The sequence below is a fragment of the Chrysemys picta genome, chromosome 10 (assembly GCF_011386835.1).
Source record: "Chrysemys picta bellii isolate R12L10 chromosome 10, ASM1138683v2, whole genome shotgun sequence".
Classification (NCBI taxonomy): domain Eukaryota; kingdom Metazoa; phylum Chordata; order Testudines; family Emydidae; genus Chrysemys; species Chrysemys picta.
Window position 1 is genome coordinate 6,272,557 of NC_088800.1, and position 27,934 is coordinate 6,300,490.

Genomic DNA, 27,934 nt, shown 5'->3' on the forward strand with positions numbered 1-27,934 from the left:
GGACAAGAAACAATGGGCTTAAATTGCAGCAAGGGCGGTTTAGGTTGGACATTAGGAAAAACTTCCTGTCAGGGTGGTTAAGCACTGGAATAAATTGCATAGGGCAGTGTTTCCCAAACTTGGGACACCGCTTGTTTAGGGAAAGCCCCTGGCAGGCCGGGCTGTTTACCTGCCACGTCCACAGGTTCAGCCGATCGCAGCTCCCACTGCCCGCGGTTTGCTGCTCCAGGCCAATGGGGACTGCGGGAAGCGGTGCCCTTCCCTTTAACACCTGCCAAATATGCACCATTTAACTCCTAGGGTACAGGTTTAGTAGTACTAAAAATATTTGATGTTTGCATGGGACAGCTGAGAGGGATGGAAACGAAGCTGATTCTTAAAGACATTGTTGATTAAGCAGTGAAATTCCCCATAAATTAGGTGGAGGGGGTGGGGTAAATGCCCCACAAAATTCTGAAAACTGTGGAGCAAAGTAGATTGTGAGTGTCACAGTTTCAGGGTAACTGCACCTCCGTCTCCTCCCCGTGGGACACTCCAGGAATGCCCCATCAGGTTTCCAGCTGTCACCTGTCTCTGAGCTGGGACCTTTTGTCTCACTTCCTTCTGAATGGGGACTTGAAGTCTGCTCAGATACCTGCCTTACATTGGCTATCCCCCAGCAAGCCAGTCTGCTGAAAGACCAGTACCTGGCTGTACTCTTTTTATGGGTGCCCACAAGCTCTTTCTCAGCAAATTACATTTATTTTAAAGACAATAATAGTTCCTATATGCCTGCTAAAAGCTCACCAGAGGTAACCTATCAGTCTTATGGGGCCCTACTAAGCCAAAGACTTTTCAACCTTTCTGCAAGATCTGCGGACTCTCTGGGACAATCCTACTGTTTGCTGGATGAAAATGAACGCCCCGTGTCGGCTCAAGCTCAGCTTTTGATACCAAAAGTTCGTTCTTTGGCGTAGTTTCTGGAAAACCCAGTTTGACTAACTACCCCAGGGGCTGTGCTGCTCCTGAGTTGTTTACAGGCCTCAGGGTACTACGCCCCTTCCCTAACTAATGCCCCTGTTTGTAGTAAAAAGAACAGGAGTCCTTGTGACTAACACATTTATTTGAGCAAAAGCTTTCAGTAACCCGGGGCTTGTAAACAACTCCTATCCTCAGAGGTTAAGTTGTCTCTTTTCCAAGCTGAAAAGTCCCAATCTGGAATGGCTTCCATATGAGGAGAGCTTAATCATACCCATCATCATTTTTTGTTGCCCCTTTCCAAGTCCAATATATCCTTTTTTCCTTTTTTTTTTTTGAGATGGGGCGAAAACATCTGCACACAGTATTCAAGATGTGGGTGTACCCTGGATTTATATAGCCGCAACATGATATTTTCTCTTATTATCGATCCCTTTCTTAAGGATTCCCAACACCCTGCTCGCTTTTTTTGCACATTGGGTGGAGGTTTTCAGAGGACGCTCCACAATGACTCCCTTTCTGGAGGGGCAGCAGCTCATTGAGACCCCGGCATTGTAGATGTAGACTTGGGGTGCTGCGGTCTGTCTGTTTGATTTGGATCATTCTTATTTTTTAATCATTTTCTCTGGTGTCTGGACCTTGACCAGGACATTTGGCCCTGGACAAAAGATCCGGGGCTACCCCTGCTTTGGGGGTGTCCCTGTCCCCAGGCCCAGGCTGAGTGGGCCCGGACCCTCACTGGGCGGGAGGCCCGGGCAGGGGCGGCGCCGCCTGAGGGGGACGCGAAGGGGGGCGCGCTGCACACCGGCAGCGCCTCCTCCCTCCCTGCCGGGGGCAGTGTCCCGGCTCGGCCGCGCGGGGCGGCTCTGGGCGGGCCGGGCTGGGCTGGGCTGGGCGGCGGCTCCGGAGCGAAGGGACTCGAGGAAACGGAAGCGGCGGCTGCGATCGCCGCCCCCAGTCCGGGCCATCCGCGGCGGCCGGGCCCGCGGGCAGAGCCACCCCGCCGGGAGCCGCCTCCGCCGCGCTGTGAGTAACGGGCCGGGGGAGCCGGGCCCCGAGCGCCGGGCCTGCCGCGCCTGTCACCGTGGCGACAGGGGCGGTACCCCCCCCCCCGCGGGGCTGCAACTGCCCCCCCAGACCCCCCCGCATCTTCCCCCCCCCGCGGGGCTGCAACTGCCCCCCCCAGACCCCCCCGCATCTTCCCCCCCCCGCGGGGCTGCAACTGCCCCCCCAGACCCCCCCGCATCTCCCCCCCTGCGGGGCTGCAACTGCCCCCCCAGACCCCCCCCGCATCTCCCCCCCTGCGGGGCTGCAACTGCCCCCCCCGACCCCCCCGCATCTTCCCCCCCCGCGGGGCTGCAACTGCCCCCCCAGACCCCCCCGCATCTCCCCCCCCCCCGCGGGCGGCAACTGCCCCCCCAGACCCCCCCGCATCTCCCCCCCCCCCGCGGGGCGGCAACTGCCCCCCCAGACCCCCCCGCATCTCCCCCCCCCCCGCGGGGCGGCAACTGCCCCCCCAGACCCCCCCGCATCTCCCCCCCCCCCGCGGGCTGCAACTGCCCCCCCAGACCCCCCCCGCATCTCCCCCCCCGCGGGGCTGCAACTGCCCCCCCAGACCCCCCGCATCTTTCCCCCCCGCGGGGCTGCAACTGCCCCCCCAGACCCCCCGCATCTTTCCCCCCCTGCGGCGGTGCAACTGCCCCCAGACCCCCCCGCATCCTCCCCCCGCGGGCTGCAACTGCCCCCCAGACCCCCCCGCATCCTCCCCCCCGCGGGCTGCAACTGCCCCCCAGACCCCCCCGCATCCTCCCCCCCGCGGGGCTGCAACTGCCCCCCCCCGACCCCTCCGCATCTCCCCCCGCGGGGCGGCAACTCCCCCTTCCCCCCGGGGCTGCAAGTGCCCCCCTGCAGGGCCAGCCCCCCCCGCACCCCGAGGAGAGCGTCAGCTGGCCTCCATATCCCCCCCCCTCGGGGCTGCACATAGAGCCAGCGCCCCGACCCCCCCGCGGGGCCACATGCAGAGTCCAGCGCTGCCCCCCATAGGGCTGCAACCCGCCCCCCACGTCCCCGTCTGCAGGCTACACACACAGCCAGTGGGCGCCCCCCCCCCTTGCAGGGCTACACACACAGCCAGTGGGCGCCCCCCCCCCCCCCGCAGGGCTAAACACACAGCCAGTGCTCCCCCCCATGGTCCCCTCTGCATGGCTACACACACACAGCCAGTGCTCCCCCCCCCCCCAGCCCCGTCTGCAGGGTTACACACACACACACACACACACAGCCAGCGCTCCCCCCCCATGGCCACCTCTGCAGGGCTACACACACACACAGCCAGCGCTCCCCCCCACGGTCCCCTCTGCAGGGCTACACACACACAGCCAGCGCTCCCCCCCACGGTCCCCTCTGTAGGGCTACACACACACAGCCAGTGCTCCCCCACCCCCCGGCCCAGTCTGCAGGGTTACACACACACACAGCCGGTGCTCCCCCACACAGCCTCCTCTGCAGGGCTACACACACACAGCCAGTGCTCCCCCACACAGCCTCCTCTGCAGGGCTACACACACACAGCCAGCGCTCCCCCCCCCCACGGCCACCTCTGCAAGGCTACACACACACACAGCCAGCGCTCCCCAGCCCCGTCTGGAGGGCTACATACACAGCCAGCGCTCCCCCTTTCCCCTCTTCCACAACACATGCTTCTCTTTACCTTGAGAATGCTCCCACTCCCACAGCCCCCCAATCCCATCCCCCCTCAGGGCTACACACAATCCTTGTGCTCCCCACATACACAACCTTGCAAATGTACACACACACCGAGCTCCTGTGTTCCTTCCCCAGTGGGGCTACACACCCATGGCTGGGCTTCCTCACCTCTGGACTCCCCCTGCTACCCGTGCACATGCATCCCTGCTGTGCCTTCCCACCTGCCAGATCCCACAACCCCCACACTTTGTCCCCCCGACCCTGCAGGGCTTCATACACCTCCCCTCCCCCGTGTGCCCACCTGCTCCCCGCTGCTGGTCCCACACTAGCCCCCATGCTCTCCCTCCCCCTCTGCCTACGTAAAGTCTTTTGTAATAACTTCTCCTCCCCCCTTTCCGTCTAAAGGGCTCTTCCCGTAAGGGCCTTATCTGCTGGACTCTCATACCCTCTGTAGCGCCAAGGGACTTATCTGCAGGAATGGTCTCCCTGCCCCCACGCACCTGTGCCCCACATAGGGGGGATGTTTCCCTTCCCACATGCATGCACCCACTTCTGCCCTCCCCCGACATACCACTCACATGCAGGACCCTTACCCCAGATGGGTCATGCCAATAGGGGCGTTCTGACAGGGTATGTTTGAACAGGGAGCTGCTGTGCAGACAGCACTGCCAGGTGGGGAAGGCTGTTGGGAAGACCGAGCTCAAAGCATGAGCGTAAAATGCAACGGGGCTTGGACAGAGCCGCCTCCTATCTGGGTCAGTACCCTCCAGAGAGACCTGTCAGGCCTGAGTGGTTTCTTTCCTCACCCCTCTCACACTCCAGTTAACACTGGGGATATTTAAAGTATGGTTGGAGAGGGAAAAAATCTCAGGCCTTCCATTTAGGTATCTCATTCTTCACAACCCGCAAAGCAGTTATCATAGCCTTTCTCTATGCTCCCCGTAATATAAGGAGAGATTGGGGGCAGGGAGGGTATTAATTAAGAATCAGCAAAGGAATATTAATAACAAGTTCTTATACAGCCCTTCTCATCCATGTGTCTCAAAGTGCTGTACAAAGGAGGTCAGTATGATTTAGATTTTACAGGTGGGGAAACTGAGGCACAAGGAGGGGAAAGTGACTTGCCAAAGTCCACCTAACAGGTCAGCATCAAAGTCAGGAATAGAGCCCATATCTTCTGCGTCCCAGCCCAGTGCTCTGTCTTCTAAGCCACGCTGCCTCCCTTTCCAAAAGAGGAAGTGATCCCTTTGCCAGGCAACTTTCAGGGCCAGCCACGCTGCAGGTCCCTGACTCTTACAGACTGAAAGCTGTTTGTTTTCGGCTGGTCATACTCCAGCTTCCTCTCCTATTGCAACATCCTTTCTTGACTTCTAATGCATTTGAATAATGTAGAAGTTGTAGCTGTAACAAGAAAATACGTCTTCCTAATTGGCTGTGTGGGCAGATGTATGGGTGTTCAGCAAGCTCTAAAACCTGACCTGCCTGACACTTGCATAGCTAAGCCACTCCAAAGGATGTTATTCATAAGATACTGTTCTGTGGTGGTTAACGAGGAGACACCAATGTGGGCATCTAATCCCTCACTACCTCTCCATCCTCTGTCTAGGATGCAGTTATGCCATTAAGTGGGTTTAAGCAAGGGTTATTTTGATGTCCTAAATATATTTGGGAGAGGGGTGTAGAGGATTGGGGGGGCGGTTGCGAGTGTCAGCTGAGTGAAAGGGGCTGATGACATTTGTAATTCAAATTCAGCTATGCGTGGGCAGACCCCTGCACCTATGTAAAATCCCATTGACTTCAACTTTTTATGTGGGTAGACATTTTTCATGCTTATCTGCCTGTTAAAAGCTGCTGCAGCTTTTTATGGGTATGTTGAAAAGACTCCAGAATTTTGGAAACCTACCCAGGTAAGGGGGTGGAAATAACCAGAAATAATTTTGTTGGACTCCACAAAATATACAAGAGGCTTCTGATGCAAGTGTGAGGCCTGACCTCTTAAGTTCTGTTAGGTTATGAGCAAAACATTGCTTTCACCTAGGAAAGATTTTGGAAATGTGCTCCGATTGTGATGGATGAGGCCTTTCATTTCTGCTATCTGTTTTGTGCTTTGTAAATGGCCTGGACAAAGGAAAAACAGGGCAGAGATTTATTTGGAGAAGCCTAGTGGAAACTGAGACTCGGGACACTTGGGTTTTAGTCCCAGCAAGTCATTTCCTCTCCCTATGCCTCAGCTTCCCCATCAGTAAAATGGGGATAATGATGCTAACCTCCTTTGTAAAGCACTTTGAAATCTATGGATGATAAGCTCTAGATAATATGATTATTCTGCAGTGATGGGGGCAAACTGGAACTTTTTCCAAACATGTCCTCCCCAGGCCCTTGAATTTTAGCAGTTTATATTATAATGGGCTGGGGTCCAGGTCACACCCAGCTACTTTGGCTGGTCTCCAGTTGTTATTCAGCTCGCCCGTTGTACGTTGTTGCTGTGTATATCAGGCACACTAATGTGTGTGTGTCTGTATTATAGTTGCCTGGGAGCTTGGACTTGTGTGGCTATGTGGTATAACTGGGACTTGTAGCAACATGGCACTCGTTTTATAAAAGAAAGTATTTTATTTTATTTTTTTTTGTTTTAGTGCCTGTGTAAAGTGCTGGACTGACACTCCTGGATGCTGGAGCCTTCTCTGTCCCTAGATCAGGTATGTAACACTTTATAGCAATGCCATCTTCCCTATGGTTCTCCCCCTCCCCCTACCCCCACCTTCCTCTGCACTGAAGGGACCTCCTCTAGGAGCGAACAAGCAATTCAGTTTCCATGCTGATGGCTCTCCATCCTGGCAAACTGAACATTAGCTCCATTTGTTAATTTCTGAAATGGGTCTCTAGGAAAACACTAAACAAGAGTTAGGCTTCGTGCTGGATGTTCACATTGCTCAACTGGAACTTAATGACACAATGGCATGGCACTGTCTTGTGTCTAGGGAATGTTGAACCCGAGTGTCAACAGTTATGGTAATATTTGCATCATTGTTATTTAGCAGTAGCAGCATTGCAGTACACAAAGGCCCCAGTTTTAGCATCAGGTTGAGCTACACAAAAGTAGACTGGATTTCTGCCCTGAAGAGCTTACAATCTAACTTGAAAGAAGACTTATCAAGTGACTGCAAAGAGAAGGAGAATGTTAATAAGGTCATGTGGTTGCGTTGGTCAACTGTGCACCGTTGGATGGCTCCATATAGAGTATCTGGAACCTTCCCCTACTGACTGCTGCACAACCTTATTCATCATTGGTTGTAATATAGGCTTATACTCTAACGGTTGGTAACATATGCAGGATAATGACAGAGAGAAGTAATCATGCCAGATTGAACAAAGAACCACCAAGGACTTGTCGTTGTGCCTCCTCCGTAAAATGAGAATAAGCAGCTATTTAACAAAAGTAGGAAACTTTTTATAAAATATACATTGATCTGCAAAGTTCTTAATCCCATTCCCACATCTCATGCTTAAAGGTTTGGGCCTGAATGACGACAAGGTATTTTCCACAATAAAAATCTTTGTTTTAAAACTTGTATTGAAATAGCAGTTTGCTTGTATTGTTTTCACGGGGCTATTTCTTTTGGAGTATATTTGCTAGCACACTAAAAGGCAGCTGTCTGAAGTGTCCCCTGTGTCCCGTTCTTCCAGAAACATGCAACATGGCAGCAGCCATGGAAACTGAACAGCTGGGTCTTGAAATCTTTGGAACGGCTGAGAGCGAGGAGCATGCTGAGGTCGAGGAGCAGCCAAAACCGGAACCCTTCTATGTAGAGAGATATTCCTGGAGTCAGCTTAAAAAACTGCTCACAGACACTAGGAAATACCATGGCTACATGGTGGCCAAGGCTCCTCATGATTTCATGTTTGTGAAGAAAAATGACCCCGAAGGACCCCATTCAGATAGGATCTACTATCTGGGTAAGTTGCTAGAGCAACCCGTGTCTTGATTCAAACCCAGACAACCTCAGTGGTGGTTTTAGTGTTCTTCCTGTGAATAAAATGTATTGGACTGCAAAACCAGAAGGGCTCGTTATGGGCTTGATGCTAGAATTGCTGGTCAGACTAACCGATCGTCCTGGTCCTTTCAGGCCTTAACATTTGGGGGGGGGGGGTGGAATCTCCCAAAGGAAAGCGGGAAGGATGGTGGAAATGTCATCACTAGGGACTCTTAGAACTGGACAAAGACTTAGAAAGTGTTCTTTAGGGAACAACCCTGCACTAGCTGGGGAGATGGAGTATCTGCCCATGGAGGTCTTTCTGGGCTGATGTCTCTCATTGTTATGGACTTGATTCTATTGAAAATAAGTTTGTTTTTCCCCCCCCCAAAACACTGGTAGAACTTGATCTGTTTTACCTATTTGCTTGCACCCTGGTGGAGGGGGAAAAGAGCATATCTGCATGTTGGCCTCCTAAAAAGAGAAATTGTAAGCGTAATTTTCAGACTCCTCAATGCCACTGTTACAGATGGAGCATATTTTCCAGGGGCACTGCAGATAGCTGGGAGGATATGCAGAAATGGGGGCATATATATTTACACAAATGAAATGCTTTGTTTTCCTGCGGTTATCTTTGGCTTCTCTAGTGAAAGGATGTATTCAAATGGTTATTCTTGGCCTCTTCTTCTCACTCATTTTTACTAATGTGGTTCGCTTAACCTGGGTAAATCTGGGGTTCTAAGTCAATGCTGTGCCCATTTTAGTACTTCCATGTGATTTTTGTAGTGTGAAAGGTACTGGTGATGGGGGCAGGGCTTAGCATAGGGGGCGGGGCTTTGTGGTATCTGAATGTTTCTGTCCAAAAGCCACAGTAGTAAACATGAAAAATCCAGTCTGGGGGGAGAGGTGAAGCCCTGTACAGAGAACAGGGAGCCAGAGCTGAATTCTAACTTCAGTGCTTGCTTCTTGGGAAAGTCTACACAGGGATAAAAACCTGTGGCTGGCCTGGATCAGCTGATTCAAGCTCATGGAGCTCGGGCTCCAGGGCTGAAAAACTGCTGTGTAAACACTTAGGCTCCAACCCAATGCCAAAAGTCCAAACAGCAATTTTTAGCCCCGTGAGCCCATATCAGCAGATTTGAGCCAGCCGCGGCTCTGCTGTGTGTTTCTTATTCCTGTGTAAATGTACCTATAGAGTCTGATTAGCAATTCAGAATTGTGTGGAACCTCATGGAAATCCATGGAGTGCCACATGGGGGCACAGTCTGCCCACATGCTGATCCAAGACCTGAAACGGATGATCTGTCCCCCTCAGTTTCCCCACTCAGAAAATGGGGGTTAGTAACATTTTAAGTGGCCTTCACAGCACCCCTGTGAGGCAGTTCAATGGACACGGTCAACTTGCAACGTCATCCATTTATAGCAATACTTTAAAAGGAATCGTTAGAGATTGAGCAGGAGGACCCAGAGGCAGATTTAGTAAACGGGCTTCTTTATTGTGGTACTTGTTCCCCTCGACCCAATTGTCGAGTAAGCACTGAGTTCATCACATCACGCTCTTTTATCTAAGCTAATTTGTAAATACCCACATTTACTACAATGCCCCCCAAACCCTTATTTAATAACATGAAGGCCCATATAACGAATATTAATAGCTATATACTGAATATAATTATATCTGCCCCTGTTTACAGCATTAAGCATATTATACAGACATTTTTACCTTGAAGATGCATTTCTTTGCAGTAATTGTAGCCACAAGTTCCCTTAATCAGCCGTTCGCAGGGAAGGGAGGAAGGGGCCATGACCCTGAGCTCATCTATGTAGCTGGGAAAGGAAGAGAGGGGGAGATAACACTTCTTTACTCAAAGGGTATTCTTTAGATACCCACATTCCTTATGCAGGTGCAATGCTTATCAGTCCTTAACAAGCAGAAGGGAAGTGAGAGGGATGGCAACTTTATCTATCAAGCAAAGAAATAGTGCCTGCCGGTGCCTACTCCCTATTACCATGATAGCGGTTTTCCAGGTCTTTCCTTAACCCTTACATATCCCAACTGTAATGTCAGGAACTGCACCTACCCTGCTGCTCCTTGTAGTTTTACTATCACATTCTTTTATATATTTAAAAGGTATATACCTTCCTCTGTTGTTGCTGTGTGAAAAACCCACACAAATAAGGGGAATGTCTGAAACAGAGGAAGGCGAAACTGACTAGTTACAAAGTAAACAATGAAAAATAAAGAGAGAAATTGTTCTTTCATGTTGGAGAAATCTCATGGGCTCCTTTTAATAAAAGGAGGTAAAAAATCTTCAGGCAGAAGAGTGACTGTTAAGTTGAAAGTGATTCGTAAATAGGTCCAATCCTTCTGCTAATCAAGTCAATGGCAAAACTCCCATTAACTTTAGTAGGAGCAGGAGTTGGCTCCAAAGGTTATAAAACATAGAACCATAGAATATTAGGGTTGGAAGAGACCTTAGGAGGTCATCTAGTCCAATCCCCATGCTGCAGATTAAAAATGTGCTGATTTGTTTTGTCTAACAAGTGTACTTTTTGGGGTGAGGGAGAAACCCCATCAAAAGGTAGCTGGAAACCCTCTCATTTGAGGTATGTCTACATTGCAATCAGGAGCTGGGATTGCACCACACATAGGCATAGCCGAGCTAACTTGCTAAAAATAGCAGTGTAGCCACAGGCTAGCCACCTGAGTACAGTCCTGCTTCAGACCCTAGGTAGGTACTCAGGCAGGTAGCCCAGGCCACCACCTATGCAGCCGCCGCTAGACTCCAGTTTTTAATGAGCAAGCTTGAGCAAAGCTGGCCTGGGTATGCTTACGCTTGCTGTCCCAAGTGCAGTGTTCACATACCATTTGAGGCAAGGGGCATGACTCTGTAATCCAGCAAAGAGCTCTTAATAATTACGAAGCCCTGCTGCTGGAGCTTGATTTTGAAATGTCCATCAGTAACCGGTCCGGAGAATGTCCGTGCCCTAGTGGCAGCATGCCTTTGTGCCTGGTATGGTGCCTTGTTCCAAAACTTCACCTACAGTCCCCTCCTCCTCTTCTGCTTGCTGCACCGCCCCCCACCATCCCATGCTGTGAGCGAGGCTGCAGTGTTTCAGTGGTTCCCCCTTAGGAAGGCAATTGCTTATGCTGCTGTTGTGTCTTTTGGCTTATCTTTATCAACTCCTGGGAGAGCATTTGTCATACTTTAATAACGGGGAATGAATCCTTCTTTCCTTTATAGCCATGTCTGGCGAGAACAGGGAGAACACGCTGTTCTATTCGGAAATTCCCAAAACCATAAACAAAGCTGAAGTCCTGATGCTTTCCTGGAAACCCCTTTTGGATCTCTTTCAGGTACGTGAACATGATGACACCTTCTTTCCCTCATGGCAGGCATTCATGCTGCTCAGGCAAGCTGGAGTTATTGCAGTTGTGAGCCACCAACAGGCTGTTCAGTGAATGTCTTAAGGTCTTAAATGTTTTTACTTTCCCTCACGCTTAGCTAAGCTCTTTACTGTTAAATTTTAAAAAGATCTTGTTTTGTCAACTTTAGGAATTTTGTAGCCTTTTGTAAATCATAAAAAAATAACCCTATTCTGGATAGTTTCTGCTCCCTCTGCAGGGGTTGCAGTTGCTGCAGTAATTTTTCTGAAGGGAGAGCAAGGGACTTATTGTAGAAGCCTCACTTCTAGGGAATCCAGGTGACTTCTGACTATACAGTCGGTTTAAAGGTGTCACAGCTTTTGCCTTCCCCCAAATCCTCCTCTACCTGTCTACTATATGGCTGCCGTGTCAGCTGCAAGACTACAGTAGCCTACCGTGAATACCATGCAGGGGAGGGGGTTATTGATCCATATACTTGATCCCCCAGCTGCTTCTGGTCCTCATGTTGGAGTTCCGAGCTATACTCATTAGTGCACAGGTGGAATGTGCCCCTTATGTGGTCTCCCTGTGTCTTGTCCTTCCCCTCAGCAAACCTGCAACAGACTGCTGGTGTGGAAGGGTGGCAGGACTTGCCCCTGTGGCATTAGCTATGCTGTGAGCACCCTGGATGTTACTGGTCTGTCCCCTCATGAGGCTGTAGGTCCCACTAAAAATTCTCCTGGTGCTCTCATCCCTCCCAACTAATCACTGTGGATCTTGGCACGAGTTAGTTAAACTCTGTTATTACTTTTCCTCTCTAGGCACCGCAGACATTTTTAATCCTTTTACAGCAAGTTCTGTTTGCCTCGTAACCATCGAGCTGCCAGCCGGACATGCCTAGTGTGTGGACCTTGTCTGTATAGCAGTAAAGCCCCCACGAATGATTTGCTGCAAACAGAAACCTACTCTCACTAGGCTTTTGGGTCTGGAAGCGAAAATGGACAAACTGTGCAGCTTTCCGAGCGCCATTCCTGCCCAGGTTGCGTGTCTCTCCTTAGGCAGAATCTCCCTTGTAAACCTAGAGCTCCCTCGGCATTTCCAAATGCTTGCTCATTCTAGCGCCTGGTCCGTGCACACAGTTGCCTAATTTTAACCAAAGTGGGGTGAGTTTTAAACTGATTTAGTTAAATTGGCGCAATCTTGTCTGGATACTCTTTAAATTCATTGAAATTTGGCTTATGTTGGTTTAGCTTGCAGCAAGGGCAAGTAAAACCAGTGTAACCAGTTTGTGTGTCCACATTGAAGCTTGCAACAATTTAACTAAATCTCCACAAGAAAGTTGCACTGGTGTCACTTAGTGTGAATTTAAAGTGATGTCGTTAACAGGCTCTATGGACGCTCTTATTTTGGCGTAAGAGCAACTTATTTTGGTTTTGCTTAAATCAGGGGTGCCCAACCTGTGGCTCCAGAGCCACACGTGGCTCTTCAGAAGTTAATATGCGGCTCGTTGTACAGGCCCCGACTCCGGGACTGGAGCTGCTGACGTATTACTGCGGCTCTTTGGCAATGTACATTGGTAAATTCTGGCTCCTTCAGGGCTCAGCTTGGCCACCCCGGCTCAAATTGATTAGAAACAGGTTTAAAAAAAAACAAAAACGAGCTATTCTTGTACTGAACTGAGAGTGTCCAGACAGCCTTTCTGCACCAGTTTAACTGTGTTTTGAACAATTCAAGTTATATAAGTGCAACTTTCTCATGTAGGCAAGCCCTAAGTCAAACCAGTGCAACTTGTGTGTAGGCCAACCCAAGGTTATTTTTGGCTTCCATCCTTTCTTTGAGAAATCAGATCTGAAACCAGCAGGAAGGAACATTCTGCTCTCTTTTCCTGTTCATTGGCTCAAAGGGTGTATGTATAACTCCTGGGACAAAATTGGCCTATGTCTGCCCATGCACCGACACTGGGAAAAGGTAGCACAGATCCTACAAAGGATATGGCTGCATCTACGAGGGACATGACTAACATTTGTTACCCTGGTTCAAATAAGATCCTCAAAGATTGTTGCAGAGACACTTCCCCGACAACTAGGCATAAAAGCCAAAGGGGCACTATCTGCTCCCATCCTCCTTTCCACCCAAAGGAGCACTATTGATCAGACTCTTACCTCTACCTTGTATCAGCAGGACTTCTGCTCAGACAGGGCCTTATTCTGCTCTTGTTCTCCCTGGTGTAAATTGGGAATAACTCCATTTAAATTGGTAGCAGAATTACAACCGGCTTTACAATGATGTGAGATCTGAACCTGGCCCAGAGTTACTGGTACGAGGACAGAGACTCAAGAATGAGCAGGCTGCTTGCAGCCACTGGGATTCTCATTGGATTAACACGTTTCGTTGTTTGCCAGAGATGCTACTCAAGCAGCCAGTCATCTTTGGCTCTTTGGTGCCAGAGGAGATGCTTTCTGTACATGAGGATACCAAGTAAAAAGTAGAGCAAGCCAGATGATTTCTCCTCTCTTCCTATTCAGGCTTCCCTAGACTACGGGATGTACTCCCGCGAAGAAGAATTACTGCGAGAGAGAAAGCGCATTGGGACAGTCGGAATTGCCTCTTACGATTATCACAGAGAAAGCGGCACCTTTCTGTTTCAGGCTGGCAGTGGAATTTACCACATAAAAGACGGCGGCCCTCATGGGTTTACTGTGAGTTCATGCACATTGCTAATCCTCATGTTAATGTACTGTGTCAGGAATTTGTTTGCAGAAGAGTCAAGGCAATGAGATTTGTAGATCAAGCAGCCAGTTATGGATGCACTAATAACGCTGAGGGTCACTGAAATGCGTTCTAGAGATCGAGGGGGGAAATCACGTGACGTCGACTGCTAGTAACGTTGAGCAGAAGGGAGAAGAGGAGAAAGGAATGTGCATAGTAGCAATCTCCGGATTTATGATTTAGTGTAAGAGTCTTTCCGTGAAATTACTTGTTACAAGGTTGCTACTCATTAGACTGGGCTGCAGAATTGAGAAGAGAACTTTGTGAAGAGCAGCTGGGGTCACTGCCGCTTAAGTGCTGAAGCTGGACTCCGACTTCCAAGACAGACTAATTTCTTTTTAATATAACACATGCCTGATGTCAGTCTAATCGTATCATCTGATGGATGCTGCTGCATTCGCAGTGGGTTTAGCGAATGAGGCTATTGCGTGCTTCAGCCAGTTCATCCATCAGGGTGCAGTTTTTTAAAGTGCACTGAGCCTTTGTAAACAAGCTGACTTTCTGCTAGCGCTGATGAAAGATGGCTGTCTTAGGGGTGTTAGCGTGGCATCTGGGGAACCACTCAATAGGCACCGTGGCAGCAGAAGCTTCCCTACTGACAGCGTGTGGGTATTTTATGTTTTTCTTGGTCAAAAAAGGTTGGATTCCTCTCACACTAAGCCCTAGCATTTGAATGCAAGTAGAAGTTGGCTACTGTACCTGCCAGTAACACTTGTATCTGTACTTAATGGAAACCATCCATCTTTTTGGAGATGAACAGAATAACAGTTCAGCTCCTGCTGTCGGTGTGTTTTATATTGCTGTCTAGTTCATCTTTTCTTCTTTTAAACAGCAACAGCCCTTAAGACCCAATTTAGTGGAGACCAGTTGTCCAAACATACGGATGGATCCAAAACTGTGCCCAGCTGATCCAAACTGGATTGCATTTATCCATAGCAATGACATCTGGATATCTAATATACTAACCAGAGAAGAAAGGAGGCTAACCTTTGTCCATAACGGTAATGCACGTTCAATTTACATTCCAGATCTTTAATCTCTTCCGCCGTGTGTGTGTGCGGGGGGCGGGATATTCTCTAGCCCAGTGTTTCCCGAACTTGGGATGCTGCTTGTGTAGGGAAAGCCCCTGGCGGGCCGGGCCGGTTTGTTTACCTGCCCCATCCACAGGTCCGGCTGATCGCGGCTCCCACTGGCTGCTGTTCACTGCTCCAGGCCAATGGGAGCTGCGGGAAGCAGCGGGGGCCGAGGGACATACTGGCTGCCGCTTCCAGCAGCTCCCATTGGCCTGGAGCAGCGAACCGCGGCCAGTGGGAGCTGCGATTGGCCAAACCTATGGACGCGGCAGGTAAACAAACCGGCCCGGCCCGCCAGGGGCTTTCCCTGCACAAGCGGCGTCCCAAGTTTGGAAAACACTGCCCTAGACTAAATTTGGCACTGGCATTAATGGCGTCTATTGAAATTCATGTGAGTTGGCCCTGTTATTCCAGGGATGAATTTGGCCATCTGTATGTCACGTTCTCTCTCGTGTGTTTCTTCTGCTGGCATTGGGGAGCAATTCACTTCCATGTCCATGAAGTCTGGCAAGGTGGCTCGTTCGCTGAATGCATCTGGGAAGCTTTTCTCGTTGAACGCAAAGTTCTCCCTTTTTCCTGTGACTGCTTCCTTCAGAATGGAGGCGCTGTGAGCAGGGCAGAACTGGAGGAGAATTCCCACCAGTGACCGGACATGCTGCAAAGCTCTTGGAAGCGATCTAAAGTGCTTCTGACTTGCACACTGGCTTCTGCGTCATGTTCAGATAATAATTTATTTCTCTTCCTTTGCTTCCGCCCTCAACTGTATTTTACAGATATACCAGTGTATGACTTGGATGAAGGAACAGGGGAAATACCCACTTCCAGGGTGGTTAGAAATCAATTAAAAATAAATTATGTTTAAGAGTTAAATACATTCTTCTTTTTAAACGTCAGCCCATTAAATGTAAAACTGACAACCTGTGTTAAGGTCTTAACTTCCTAAAATCCATATAAATAAATAATGCTGCATTAATGAGCCCTCCTCGAATTTTAAATAGTTTAAGGGTGCTGCTTTTTCAATGATGCATGGAAGCAGGGGGAAAACATCTTTCACTTTTGAGGTCAACTCAAACTTTATAAGTAAATCACAATGTCATGCACTGCATTAGTATCTATATTATTTACAGTCTTTACAATGGAACGAATGCTGATACTGTTTTTACATTTTTCCCAATGTAAGTGCTTTCAGTTTCTGTTGTGCAGAAAAGCTTTTGCCATAATTACTTTTGGTTTTAGTTAAGCTAGCAGGTGCAAAGAGAATATTTTCTTCGTTAGTACTAGTTCATTCAAAGTTGAGAAACTGGTTGGAAGTTGAGAAAGCAGGAAGGCTTGTTTTCCTCTTCCAGTCAATTTATCCTGGGGGTGAGTTTGGCCAACGGTTGGGAAAACCCAACTTGGGAGTGTTTTTAGGTGCTGTGGCAGCAGAAAAGCTCAGATCTTAGCTAACTCTTTCTCATGTTGCCTGTTCAGAATTGGCCAACCTAGAAGAGGATCCCAGATCTGCTGGGGTAGCTACTTTTGTGCTTCAGGAGGAATTTGATAGATATACTGGCTACTGGTGGTGTCCGAATGCTGAGCCAAGTAAGTATGCTAAATGTAGTCTGTCTGACACGCATGAAACGTTGTCACTTTGGAGTGGCTCGCGGCCAGGAGTGCCTACCTCAGGGCAGACTGTCAAAAACAGGGGAGATCCCCAAACTGGTGGTATGTTCTATAATTAGATTTCACCAACCCAGTACTAAATCTGAGCTCTCAAAGTACTATAATAGTCTTACAATGGAGTCACAGACAGTCCCCTTAGACACTCCAGTCTAGCTTGCCATGCAGGTAAGCTGAACTATATAATAAATGGTCTCTTACACCAAAAATCAGAAAATATTTAGGTTACACCCAGTCCCAAGAGACCAGTCACTCACCCAGGTTGATTTGCATCCTAGATATCACATCAAAGACAACATTTGTAGCTAATTCTATAGTAAACTAACTAAAGGTTTATTAGCTAGGAAAAAGAAATATTATTGAGAGGTTAAAGGAGTTAAAATATGTATATACACAGATGAGTCACAGTCCGTAATTCCAAATGGTAACAGATGGAATAATCTGCCAGTTTCCCAAAAGTTTCTCAGGGCTGCCCAGAATAACTCTGGGATCTCCATCGTCTTGTTCAGCTATTCTGCCCTTGTAGAATCCTAACTGTCCAGAGATGAAGAATTTTTTCTTGGGTCCATATTTATAGTTTCTTCTCACAGAAAACAAGTTGACAGTTTGGCTACCCACACGGGCTCTTTCTTTCATGATGGGAGAGTGAGGAATGCGTTTACAGTTATTGATCTCCCATCATCACACACAGTGACCGCTTGCTTTGAAATGCACTGGAATTCGCACCTTTCCGCTATAGTCCTTCATTTACATTACTTGAGGCGTCTTTCTGTTTGATAAGTTACTCATTGCAGGGGTAAATACAGTGCAAATGTTTGCTGTTATATTCTAACGTGGGGTGTAGTTGAGTGAGAACAATACATGCGGCATCCTACAAGCATTTTATAGAACACTAAACACATTCTTGTCAACTTAACATCTAATATTTATTTTGATAATGCGAACACACAGATAGGCAAGACTGGTTTCTGGCTATACGTTTGTCAGTGCTCAGTCAGGCCTGGGGCCTTGGCATGAGCTGGCACGTGGTCTGCCAGTGTCACAGACATTCTCTAGAAATTGGGTGGAAATGACCCCAGCGCCACTGCCTGCTTCTCAGCCCGCTTTCCGGTATGACCCTCTGTTTGTAACTTTGCAACAGTTTTCTGTTTAATGCATGATGCCCCAGACAAAACCATGATTTCAGAGGGGGAGATAAGCTCTTAAGGAATGAGGATTTGCTTTTAGACAAGCGTCCCTATAGTAATATTGGAGAAAAGAACAAAGGGCGGGAAGTACGTACCATATATAGCAGAGGGGCTAATCTCTCTCTGTTTTTCATGAGAGGTCAGCTCGTGTCTGGACACGTAGCCTGGAAAGAAGAGATTTTTACTAACCCACGTGATAACAGCATTTGTAAGAGATTTAAGATTGTTTGGCCTAGTGAAAGGTCAAATACAGTTAACTGGATAGCTGGAGCATGCGGTATATGATACAGCTTCCCCACTAATACCCAAAGGAACAGTATTGCTGTGTGCGATACATATATTATTACAGCTGTGCTGAATGTGAAATGTATTTGTTCCTTTCTAGCTGTCACCGGAGGCAAAATTCTTAGGATTCTTTATGAAGAAAATGATGAGTCAGAGGTGGAAATTATTCATGTCACATCGCCCATGCTGGAGACCAGGAGGACGGATTCCTTTAGATATCCCAAAACAGGTGAGACCATTGCTGTCTTCTCTCCTCTTTCCCCCGTCTCATCTCCTGGGACTCTCTCGTGTTCCTCTTGTTTTATGGTAAGGCCCACCCTAGCCTCCAAAGACAAGGTTGTATGAATGATGCTGCTCGTGTGGCTCCTTTAATTGACTGCTGTGCTTGTGGACTGAATATGTCTCCGGAAGCAGCCTCCACGGACAGGGCCGGCTCCAGGGTTTTTGCCGCCCCAAGTGGTGGGAAAAAAAAAAAAAAAGCCGCGATCGGCGGCAGCTCAGCCGCACCGCTTTCTTCTTCGGCGGCAATTCGGCGGCAGGTCCTTCCCTCCAAGAGGGACCGAGGGACCCGCCGCCAAAGAGCCGGATGTGCCGCCCCTTCCCTTTGGCCGCCCCAAGCACCTGCTTGCTAAACTGGTGCCTGGAGCCAGCCCTGTCCACAGAGCTCAGACTACTCACTTGCAGCCATACCAGCTTTCCAGCCACAATGTGATGTAGGTCCTAAGTTCACTGCTGAACCTAGGTCTCTTGTGAGTTGGCAACACACTGCTATGTCTTCCCTCTTTTGAAGCTGCTGTCATGGGTTTATCTGACTGCGTGGCATTGTTTCTCTTTGCAATATCTCAGTGCGAACTCTGCAGAGTGATCACACGTGTTTCACTGAGCGTTTTGTATTTAGCAGCTGGCAGTGCACTAGTGATGTGGCATGAAGGTTAGGAGCATTAGGTGCTCCCTGGGCAGTCTCCAGGACCAGACACTTTCTGCTTAGAGCCTGGGCCACAGACTGTGTGTGATCCTGACCCAATATTACAGCCAGTGCTTGTGTCACTGCCCCTGGAATAGTAAGAGTATCCAGCAGCCAGGCTGGGGTTTTTATAGATGGCGTATTGCAGCAGGAGGGTGGGAAACAAATATCATTGGAGCACTGTGCTATTTGGAAGTGGGTAGGCAGAACTGACACAGAGGCATGCTGAGAGCTAACTTACAGCTGCATGTGAAGATCATGCTGCAAGTCTAAACAGGCCAACACCTGTTCTGGAGCGCTGCTGCCTCCTCCTCTCCCGAAATCTCAGACGTGTCTGTTATTTCTTCCTTGACCCGAATTCCATGCACTCCACAGACAGCACATTGAGGCTAATCAGCCGAAGAGCGTTCTCTTCTTCGCTTTTTTCAGTTCTATATGAGCTGAATTTTGGAATTATTCGAAACATGGGTGTGTCCTCCTGGAGGCAAACACACTGTCTGTTGCACAGTTTGTGTGTGATTGCTAATGCCGGTCTTTTTTACAGGCACAGCAAATCCAAAGGTCACTTTCAAGATGTCTGAAATAACAGTTGATGCTGAAGGAAGAGTAAGTTTTAAGGTTCATTTATTTCCTACATTAATTTGACATTTATGACTTTTTATTTAATTAGTATCTCGTGTCAAAGCAAACAGACTTCTTTGATGCGCAATTGTCAAATTGTTTATCTGTGGATCAGTGTTTCAAACAGGATAGGCCCATTCTAGTGTCAGATACCTGGTGTGTGTGTGTATATGTACGTACACACACACATTCACACACTGTAACTTGGTGAGGTTATTTCAGTATCCCTGAATTGCTGTCCTCTTCAACAGATTGCAGCTGTCTTGGATAAAGAACTAGTGCAGCCATTCGAGATCCTGTTTGAAGGAGTCGAGTATATTGCGAGAGCTGGATGGACTCCAGAAGGAAAATAGTGCGTATGTTAAACCTGTCTCTGCTTACAGGGGTTGGGTTAGAAATGGACTGTTCTGGGCTCTGTCTTTCCCTCTGGCCTAAGCCTGCTCTTGCTTATGCATCGCTCCACCCTGGTTTGAGTGAAGGGGATGGGGGCACGTCTTCAAAAATCAAATAGAGTCAAAACAGTCTCGGGTACTTATCTTACTCCATCACCATAGTAGCTGAGCATCGCACAGTCTTTTCAATGTATTTATCCTCCCAAGCAAGGTTCCCTCGGATTTTTTTCCATCCGTGTGCGGAATGAATTTTGTTACGTGCACCAATATCGAGAGCATGTGCGGATGTGCGCCGCCAGTAGAAACAAAAATCCTAGATATATGTATTTTTAATAAGTTACCATAGGGATAATTGCTCCAGCCAGGACAGGTTAGGCATTTTAGAACTCACTACTCAAAGAATTAAATTGAAGCATAAGAGAGAAATAAAATTATGAAATGCACAGACCAGTCGAAAAACTAAAATAACAGCACTTTGAAAGAATACAATGACTGAGAATATATGTGCCTTGCAGGAAGTACCAAAAAGTAACAACAATAACACAAATATGTGTTGGGAGGACAGTGTGTGTGTGTGTGTATATATGTGTGAGAGAGACACAGACTGTGTGTGTGCTGGCTGCTGGGGAAGTCAATGAGAGACCGTGCGCTGTCTCTTTAAGCACAGCAGCACTCACCAGAAGGCTTGTTCAGACCACAGCCGCTGCCAGAAGCGCTGTTCTGCTCCTGAGCCCTGTCCCCCCACCCTGCTCTGCGGAGATGGGGTACCTGGGTGGCGGGAGGGGACACCCTGACATCAGCAGCCCCCTCTTCTCTGTACGGCAAGCAGGAGGGTCCTGGGAGCAGCTGGCCAGGGGCTTCAAGGCAGGAGTAGTGTGGCTGCAGAGCAGCGGAGGGAGGGGCACCTGAACACACACAGCTGGATGTGCGCTCCTCTGCTAATCAAATGAGCGGCACTTGATTGACTCTTGGGCGGCTTAGAGGGATCCCCCTGGGAGGCAGGGCAGTGATAATATCCCCATTTACAGATGGGGAATTGAATGCTAGAGAGACTGATGACTTGCCCAGGGTCACAGAGGCAGTCTGTGGACGTGGAGAGAATCGAATCCAGGGCTCCCAAGTCCTAGGTTAGCACCTTAACCACTGGGCCATCGTTGCTGACCAAACTCATTGGCCAGAAACCCCACTGTAAGTGCTAACTACATTTGCATGAAACTTTTAACCCTAAAGACAAGGTGGTGCAGTGTTTCTAACTCACAAGAATTGTACTTATCCTACCTCTTGGATCAAAAGCTGACATTCTCCTTTTAACATTTTTTTTAACATGGAAGAAATACAGGAGCCTGCTTCCTGTGTTGGTTGGCTTCCTACAGAAATGTTAACAAGGCTACATGGGTAACTATCAACAGGCTGACTGGATCTGCTGGAGAGGACACTGTTGAGCCATTTAAGCTTCAGAATAATTTTTTTTAAGCATCCAAGAAGACTAGAAATATCTTCACAAGTGGCTTTTAAATTTCAGTTTACGAACTTCTGCTTCTTCCTTCCCTTTAGATTTTTCTTTTTCTTTGCTCCTATTTCCACATTCTGCCCTAAGCAGAATCCAAATCTGGTAACATTTGAGCTAGTTGAACTTTTGAAACCACAGGATTTGAGTGGGGTTGAAATCAGGCAAAACTAGTTCTTCTACCCCTACTTCGGAGCTGACGGGATTCTTTGAAATGCTAGAGGGAAAATTGGTTTTACCTGGCCAAAGTTAAGTGTCTTCTAACTGGATCTGAAATTGACCATTCTTGATGCCACCAAAATGCTTGGTGTTACTGAAAGTCAAAGACAATTCTCTCAGCTGTCTAATACTTAGAAAAAATGCACTCATAATTATTAATATTTGTTTCTCCAATAGTGCCTGGTCCATCTTGCTGGATCGCTCCCAAACACGGCTACAGATAGTGTTGATCTCCCCTGCATTATTTATCGCAGTAGAAGATGATGCTATGGAAAGACAGAAACTAATAGACGCTGTGCCTGACTCTGTTACGCCACTTATTATTTATGAAGAAACAACAGACATCTGGATAAACGTAAGAATTTTATTTTTAGACTCTTCAACAGTATGTACTTATGGGCATTATTTGTGTCACTCTTAATGGCATTGATATTATTTGCATTACTGTAGTGCCTAGAGGGTGCACTCAGGATAAAGGTCTCCATTGTGGTAGGTGCTTTACAGGCACAGAGGAAGACAGTCCCTGCCTTGAAGAGCTTGCAATGTAGACCAACCAGGAAAAGGTTAGGAAAGCAGAGAGGGCAAATGATGTCCAAAGTCATGTGGCAGGACAATGGCAGAGTTTAGACTAGAACCCATCCAGCACCCAGTCTATTAGACTACACTATCTCTCAGCTTTGCATTAGATTAGACTCAGGCTCCTTAAGATCTCATAGACTTTAAGGTCAGAAGGGACCATTATGATCATCTAGTCTGACCTCCCGCATGATGCAGGCCACAAAGCTGTCCCAACACTTTCCCTTGACTCTGCTGTTGAAGTCCCCAAATCCTGTGGTTTAGAGACTTCAAGTAGCAGAGAATCCTCCAGCTAGCGACCCCCGCCCCATGCTGCAGAGGAAGGCGAAAAACCTCCAGGGCCTCTGCCAATCTACCCTGGAGGAAAATTCCTTCCCGACCCCAAATATGGCGATCAGTAGAACCCCAAGCATGTAGGCAAGATTCTCCAGCCAGACCCTCATTGGCCATTGATACTATTTACCAGCGATGGCACGCTTAGATCGTTCACTGACAGCAGAGTCCGACAGACTGATGCTATTGGAGCACAGAATATTTTCTAGAATTAAGCACAAAACCAAAGAGCCCACGTGATTATCCTAATCACAACTATCTAAAACCGTCCTTTTACCTAAAACAGAGTTATGTCCCTCAGTATCTATTAATCACATTTATTAAAATTATTCACTGTGCCTCACCCTCTTACCTCTGTAAGGTTTGCTAATTGGGGCTGTCCTATGTAATATGCTTACACTTGTACTACAGTCTGTAGAACCTCGCAGTGTGAAATGTATGAGAGATTCCGGAGCATTAGTGCAACACCATAAAAAGGGAGCTACTTACAGCATTGCAGCAGTATGACGCAGATGTAAGACTGATCTCCCTGAAATGCCATCTTCTTGGAACGGTCTACTCTCAGTAGGACTTGGAAACATCACGCACTGATTACAATTAGATCATTCAGCAGTGATCATGCTCTCTAACAGGGCATTTTAATGAACACTTGGTGTATAGCTGTATTCTCTTTGTGGTCATAAAATGAGACTTGCAATGTATCAAGATGTGTCTCTCACTTGCTCAGGGGCTGTGAGCTGCACCAGTGGGCATATCGTCTCTTTTTCCCCCCCAGCATGCTAATTGTTTTCCCACGGTGGTTCCTACAGTTCAGCTCAAACCATGTGAATGCTCCTCTCCGCATACCTAAAATTACTGTCCCCCAGAGGGCAAGCAAAAGGTGACTAACACCAGATCACCATTCTTCTCTGAAATAACCTTTCCCTTCCAGGGTCTGCCTTGCAGACTTCGAAATAAGAGGCCATTGAATATGGAACTTCTCTGCAGCTAGCATTCTGTCAGCGGCTGCCCACCTTCCTCTGCAGAACCCTCCAACTGCGTCCTGATCTGAGCAAGGGACTGCAGGGGAGAAAGAACTTGGTAGAGTTTTTTCTGTGGGCTGGCACTAAAGGAGTGGGATGGTGACAAGGACAGTGGAAAGCAAGATAGTGAGTGAAGACACTGGCTGGGCTTGCACAGCCCATGTGGCTAATGTACACAGCAATCTGCAAGGTAATCCATTGCAGGAGTGGTTCTCAAATTATGGGTTGTAGGTGGTTTTTGGAGCCCTTCCATCTGCTCTCCAGAATGAGACCTCTTGAATGAATGTGTGGGGATAGGCCCCAGAGAGGATCTTTCTCCCCTGGAGTGGTCCATAGAATGAAGTTGGGTGAACCCCTACACTATGGTATAACATGCATCTCCTGCACCTGTCTGTGCCGGATCAGTGAGAAGTAATAGTTGCACAGGGACTCCATTGTGGTCCAAGTCCTATCGATAGCCATGAACAAACTACTTTGTTTCTGCAGATCCATGATATCTTCCATGTTTTCCCTCAAACCCGCCAAGATGAGATAGAGTTTATTTTCGCCTCTGAATGTCAAACGGGGTTCCGGCACCTGTACAAAATCACCTCGGTTTTGAAGGAGAGCAGATACAAGCGATCATGTGGCGGTCTCCCTGCTCCAAGTAAGCAATACCACTATCTCTCTTTAATTGGGCACTTGCCATTGAATATTGGTCAAGTAACTGCAGCCTCTTCCAGAGGGTAGGAGAGATCTCTTCCTCCCTCCCTAGTGTAGAATGGCCCCCATCCAGCAAAGTTTTGAAGCATGTACATCATAATCATCATAATCCCTAGCTTCTGTATAGCACTAGTCTCATGCCATCACTGGGTCTACTCACTGGCTCAACGTTGCCAGTATGCTTGTAGCGGGAGGAAGGATGGATGGCACAGATAATTCTATATTCTGTACATAACGGGCTTCATTTTAATCATGGTTCTTCTTAATTAACAAAGGGGGAGATTTTTCAGAGGCACAAATGGGAATTAAGTGCCCACATCCCAGCCCGAACTGAGAACTGTGCTCTGTTGGCTTTTTTTTTTTTGGTCAAGATAAATGATGGGCTTATTGACATGCTGTCCTGGTCTTGCAGATTAACCAGTCTAGTAGTTATGTGGGCCATGTCCAATGAGAAATAAACTGCGGTGAAATCTGGGGTCTCCAAGTAGTAACACTCTTTGGTGTACAGGACTGTGCATGGACTGTGGATGTAATGTGTAAAAATAACAGTCTCCTCTCTGCCTCTAGGCATAGATTGCAATATAGAGATTTAAAGTAAAGAACACACGCTTACCGCACTGTAGAAAGATGTGCCTTGGGTTTTATGCCTAGAAATACTGAATATCTGATTGGGGCCAAAAATTGGTTGTCTTTTTAGGGTGGGGAAGGGAATAAAGACCACACCACTATACCTAATGTGCTGGTCCTAACAAAGACTATTCATAGTGCTGTGTCTTATAGCTGCTGCTTGGACAGATGCTAACAGAACGTTGGGAACCATTAGGAAAGGGATCGATAATAAGATAGAAAATACCATAATGCCCCTATATAAATCCATGGTACGCCACACCTGGAATACTGTGTGCAGTTCTAGTCACCCCCATCTCAAAAAAGCTATATTAGAATTGGAAAAAGTTCAGAGAAGGGCAACAGAAATGATTAGGGGTATGGAACAGTTTCCATGTGAGGAGAGATTAACAAGACTGAGACTGTTCAGCTTGGAAAAGAGACGACTAAGAAAGGATATGATAGAGATCTATAAAATCATGAGTGGTGTGGAGAAAGTGATTAGGGAAGTGCTATTTATCCCATTAGATAACACTAGAACCAGTGGTCACCCAATGAAATTAACAGGCAGCAGGTGTAAAAGAAACAAAAGGAAGTATTTCTTCACACAACGCACAGCCAACCTGTGGTGCTCATTGCCAGGGGATGTCGTGAAGGCCTAACGTATAACTGGGTTGGAGAAAGAATTCGATAAGTTCATGGAGGATAGGTCCCCACATGGCTATTAGCCAAGATACTCTGGGTGTCCCTGAGCCCCTGACTGCCAGAAGCTGGGGCTGGACAACAGGAGATGGATCACTCAATAATTGCCTGTTCTGCTCATTCCCTCTGAGGCACCTGGCATTAGCTACTGTCAGTAGACAGGATCCTGGGCTCGGTGGGCCATTGGTCTGACCCAGTATGGCCATTCTTATGTTCTTTATGGCAGAGAAATTAACAGAAGAAGCACACTGACAGCTACTGCAAATGGAAACACAGGACCACGCAGTTTAAATAAAATAAAGTTACTGGCAAGGTTAGGTCAAACTTTGGCCCCAGTCAGGTGTACAATACAGTTATGTACAGAACCCTTGCACATCTTGCTACACAGTGTATTCTTTCAATTAAACTCCGATATTGCAATCTGTGCCTGGAGGCAGTTAGGATACTATTGATCTATTTGCTATGTGAGGACAGCGTGCTCAGCCCTGCATACTAAAGAAAGATGCATCTAATTTTACTAGTTATAGCGTCCCAGTGTCAGGCAGTTGGTTTTTTTTCAGAAGGCAAAATCCCCTTTTGAAATAAAACTCATTATTCCTATAGTGGTTAAAAACCTAGTACTGTTTTGTCTAGTACTAAACCTAGTACTATTGTGTCTATTGGTCTCTCTAGCCTGACTTCCTACCTCTGATAGTGGTAAATAGCTGATGTTTCTGAGGAAGGCAAGATTTCCGTTTAACATAAAGCTGTGTGTAATGTTCTTGGGGAAATTAGAAAACCTTGACATTTCAGAGTTTTATTCTTCCATTTGATTTTTGCAAAATCCTTCAACTTTGCAGCTTCACTTGAAATAGAATTCTTTTTGAATGAAAAGTGAGCCGACCTGATCAAAAATGGTGCTATTTTTTTCCAGCAAAATCCCTCATTTTTAACACCTTACCCGTACCAATTCCATAGATCAGGTTTCGCATGTTTCAGTGCAAAACCTGCCTTTTTGTGCAAGTGTGGTGGGAAAAGGAAACATCGAAGGTTGCAGAAGGAGATAGGGAGAAACTGTTAAATTGAGAATTCTTTGATATTTTTTGTCAGTGATCTCTTCCTGGAACACTCCAGCCAGCTGTGTAATGCTGCGCTGGAGAGTGGCAGGGGTGTGATTATTTTTTTTTCCCCAACCCCAGTTTTTGACTAGGTTAAAGCAAGCAAAGCCTGAATGGTGAAGTTCTATTTGTAAGGCTTCATTGTGATGAAAAGTATAAAATCTCTAATTGTACGTGTCTTGTTTATAGGTGACTTCAAGTGTCCCATCAAAGAGGAATTAGCAATTACCACTGGAGAATGGGAAGTGCTTGGTAGACATGGTTCCAATGTATGTCCCTTTATTTTACTTTTCTTGAATGAAGATCTGTATCTGTAAGATACATCGTTAGGCCTATGTGATAGCCTGGGTTAAACTCTGGGTTAGATAACAAACAAAATTAGTTGGGTCCTAAAGTCCCTCGTGGACCTTGTGGTTATCTTGCCAGACTATACAGCTACCCTCTTCTGACTCGAGAGGGAGTCAGTCAGGTCTAAGGAACAGCAAGGGCACGTAGTGGTGAGGATCTAGATAGAATGGTAGAGCTTGTATGGAGGACGCCTCAGTTTGTCTGGTGTTACGCAGGGCTATATGATCATGATGATCCCTTCTGGCCTTAAAACCTGTGAATTTGATCTTGGCGTTGTGCCTGCCAGAGCATCTCACTAAATGGGAAACAGCTCTGGGAACAATCTGGGGATTCTCTTCTTAGGGGAATGACCTCTCTCGTGCTGAAGGTTACACTCTTTGTTCTGGAGGGTGGGGAGAAGGTGCAGGCTGGACACTCCTCATGTACCTCTGCTCCTGGTGTCTTGGCCATGCATCCCACCCTTTGTGAGAGAAGAGAAGTGCCCATATTGTAGTTTCTGTGAAGAGCAGGATTGCTGAGAAAAGGAAAAGCTGCCTGGAATGGCTTGAGGTCTTTCAGCTGTCCAAGCCCATGCTGTGACCTTGCTGTTTGCTGAATAAAAAGTGCTATTCACAAACTCATTAACTTCACCCCCATAATCAGACCTCTCACATCAGAAAATTAACATGGAAATCCACATAACTGCACACATATATGATGCAGCAGAGATGCAAGAGATTGTAGGGAATCTGGAAACTGAGTCACCCTTCTCTCACGCATGGGGTGTCTCTTGAGGTCAGGTTTGGGGCAATATCGAGAAACCTTCCCAAGCTGTATTCATTCTGGGTTAAACTCACCCCTGTGCAAAGAGCCAGCGCAAAGGGTGTCC

General features: G+C 47.5%; 1 protein-coding gene across 3 annotated transcripts in view; it reads left to right on the forward strand.

The window, feature by feature from the left end:
• Nucleotides 1-1,843: 1,843 nt before the first annotated feature.
• The window catches only part of DPP8 (dipeptidyl peptidase 8), a 40,973-nt gene continuing 14,882 nt past the window's right edge, over nt 1,844-27,934 (forward strand). For 2 of the 3 annotated variants that reach the window (XR_006175960.2, XM_005305379.4), the window contains exons 1-13: nt 1,844-1,983; nt 6,300-6,362; nt 7,351-7,620; nt 10,883-10,995; nt 13,530-13,703; nt 14,606-14,774; nt 16,317-16,427; nt 18,078-18,206; nt 19,486-19,547; nt 19,814-19,914; nt 21,858-22,035; nt 24,098-24,257; nt 26,908-26,987. Coding sequence is in view for 2 of the 3 variants with exons in the window: in XM_005305379.4 (XP_005305436.2) it covers nt 7,362-7,620; nt 10,883-10,995; nt 13,530-13,703; nt 14,606-14,774; nt 16,317-16,427; nt 18,078-18,206; nt 19,486-19,547; nt 19,814-19,914; nt 21,858-22,035; nt 24,098-24,257; nt 26,908-26,987 (1,536 nt within the window). In the remaining variant the exon portion in view is untranslated. Of the gene's footprint in view, nt 1,984-4,359; nt 4,419-6,299; nt 6,363-7,350; nt 7,621-10,882; nt 10,996-13,529; nt 13,704-14,605; nt 14,775-16,316; nt 16,428-18,077; nt 18,207-19,485; nt 19,548-19,813; nt 19,915-21,857; nt 22,036-24,097; nt 24,258-26,907; nt 26,988-27,934 lie in introns of those variants that run through there. The other variant, XM_005305380.5, reaches the window with a different exon arrangement.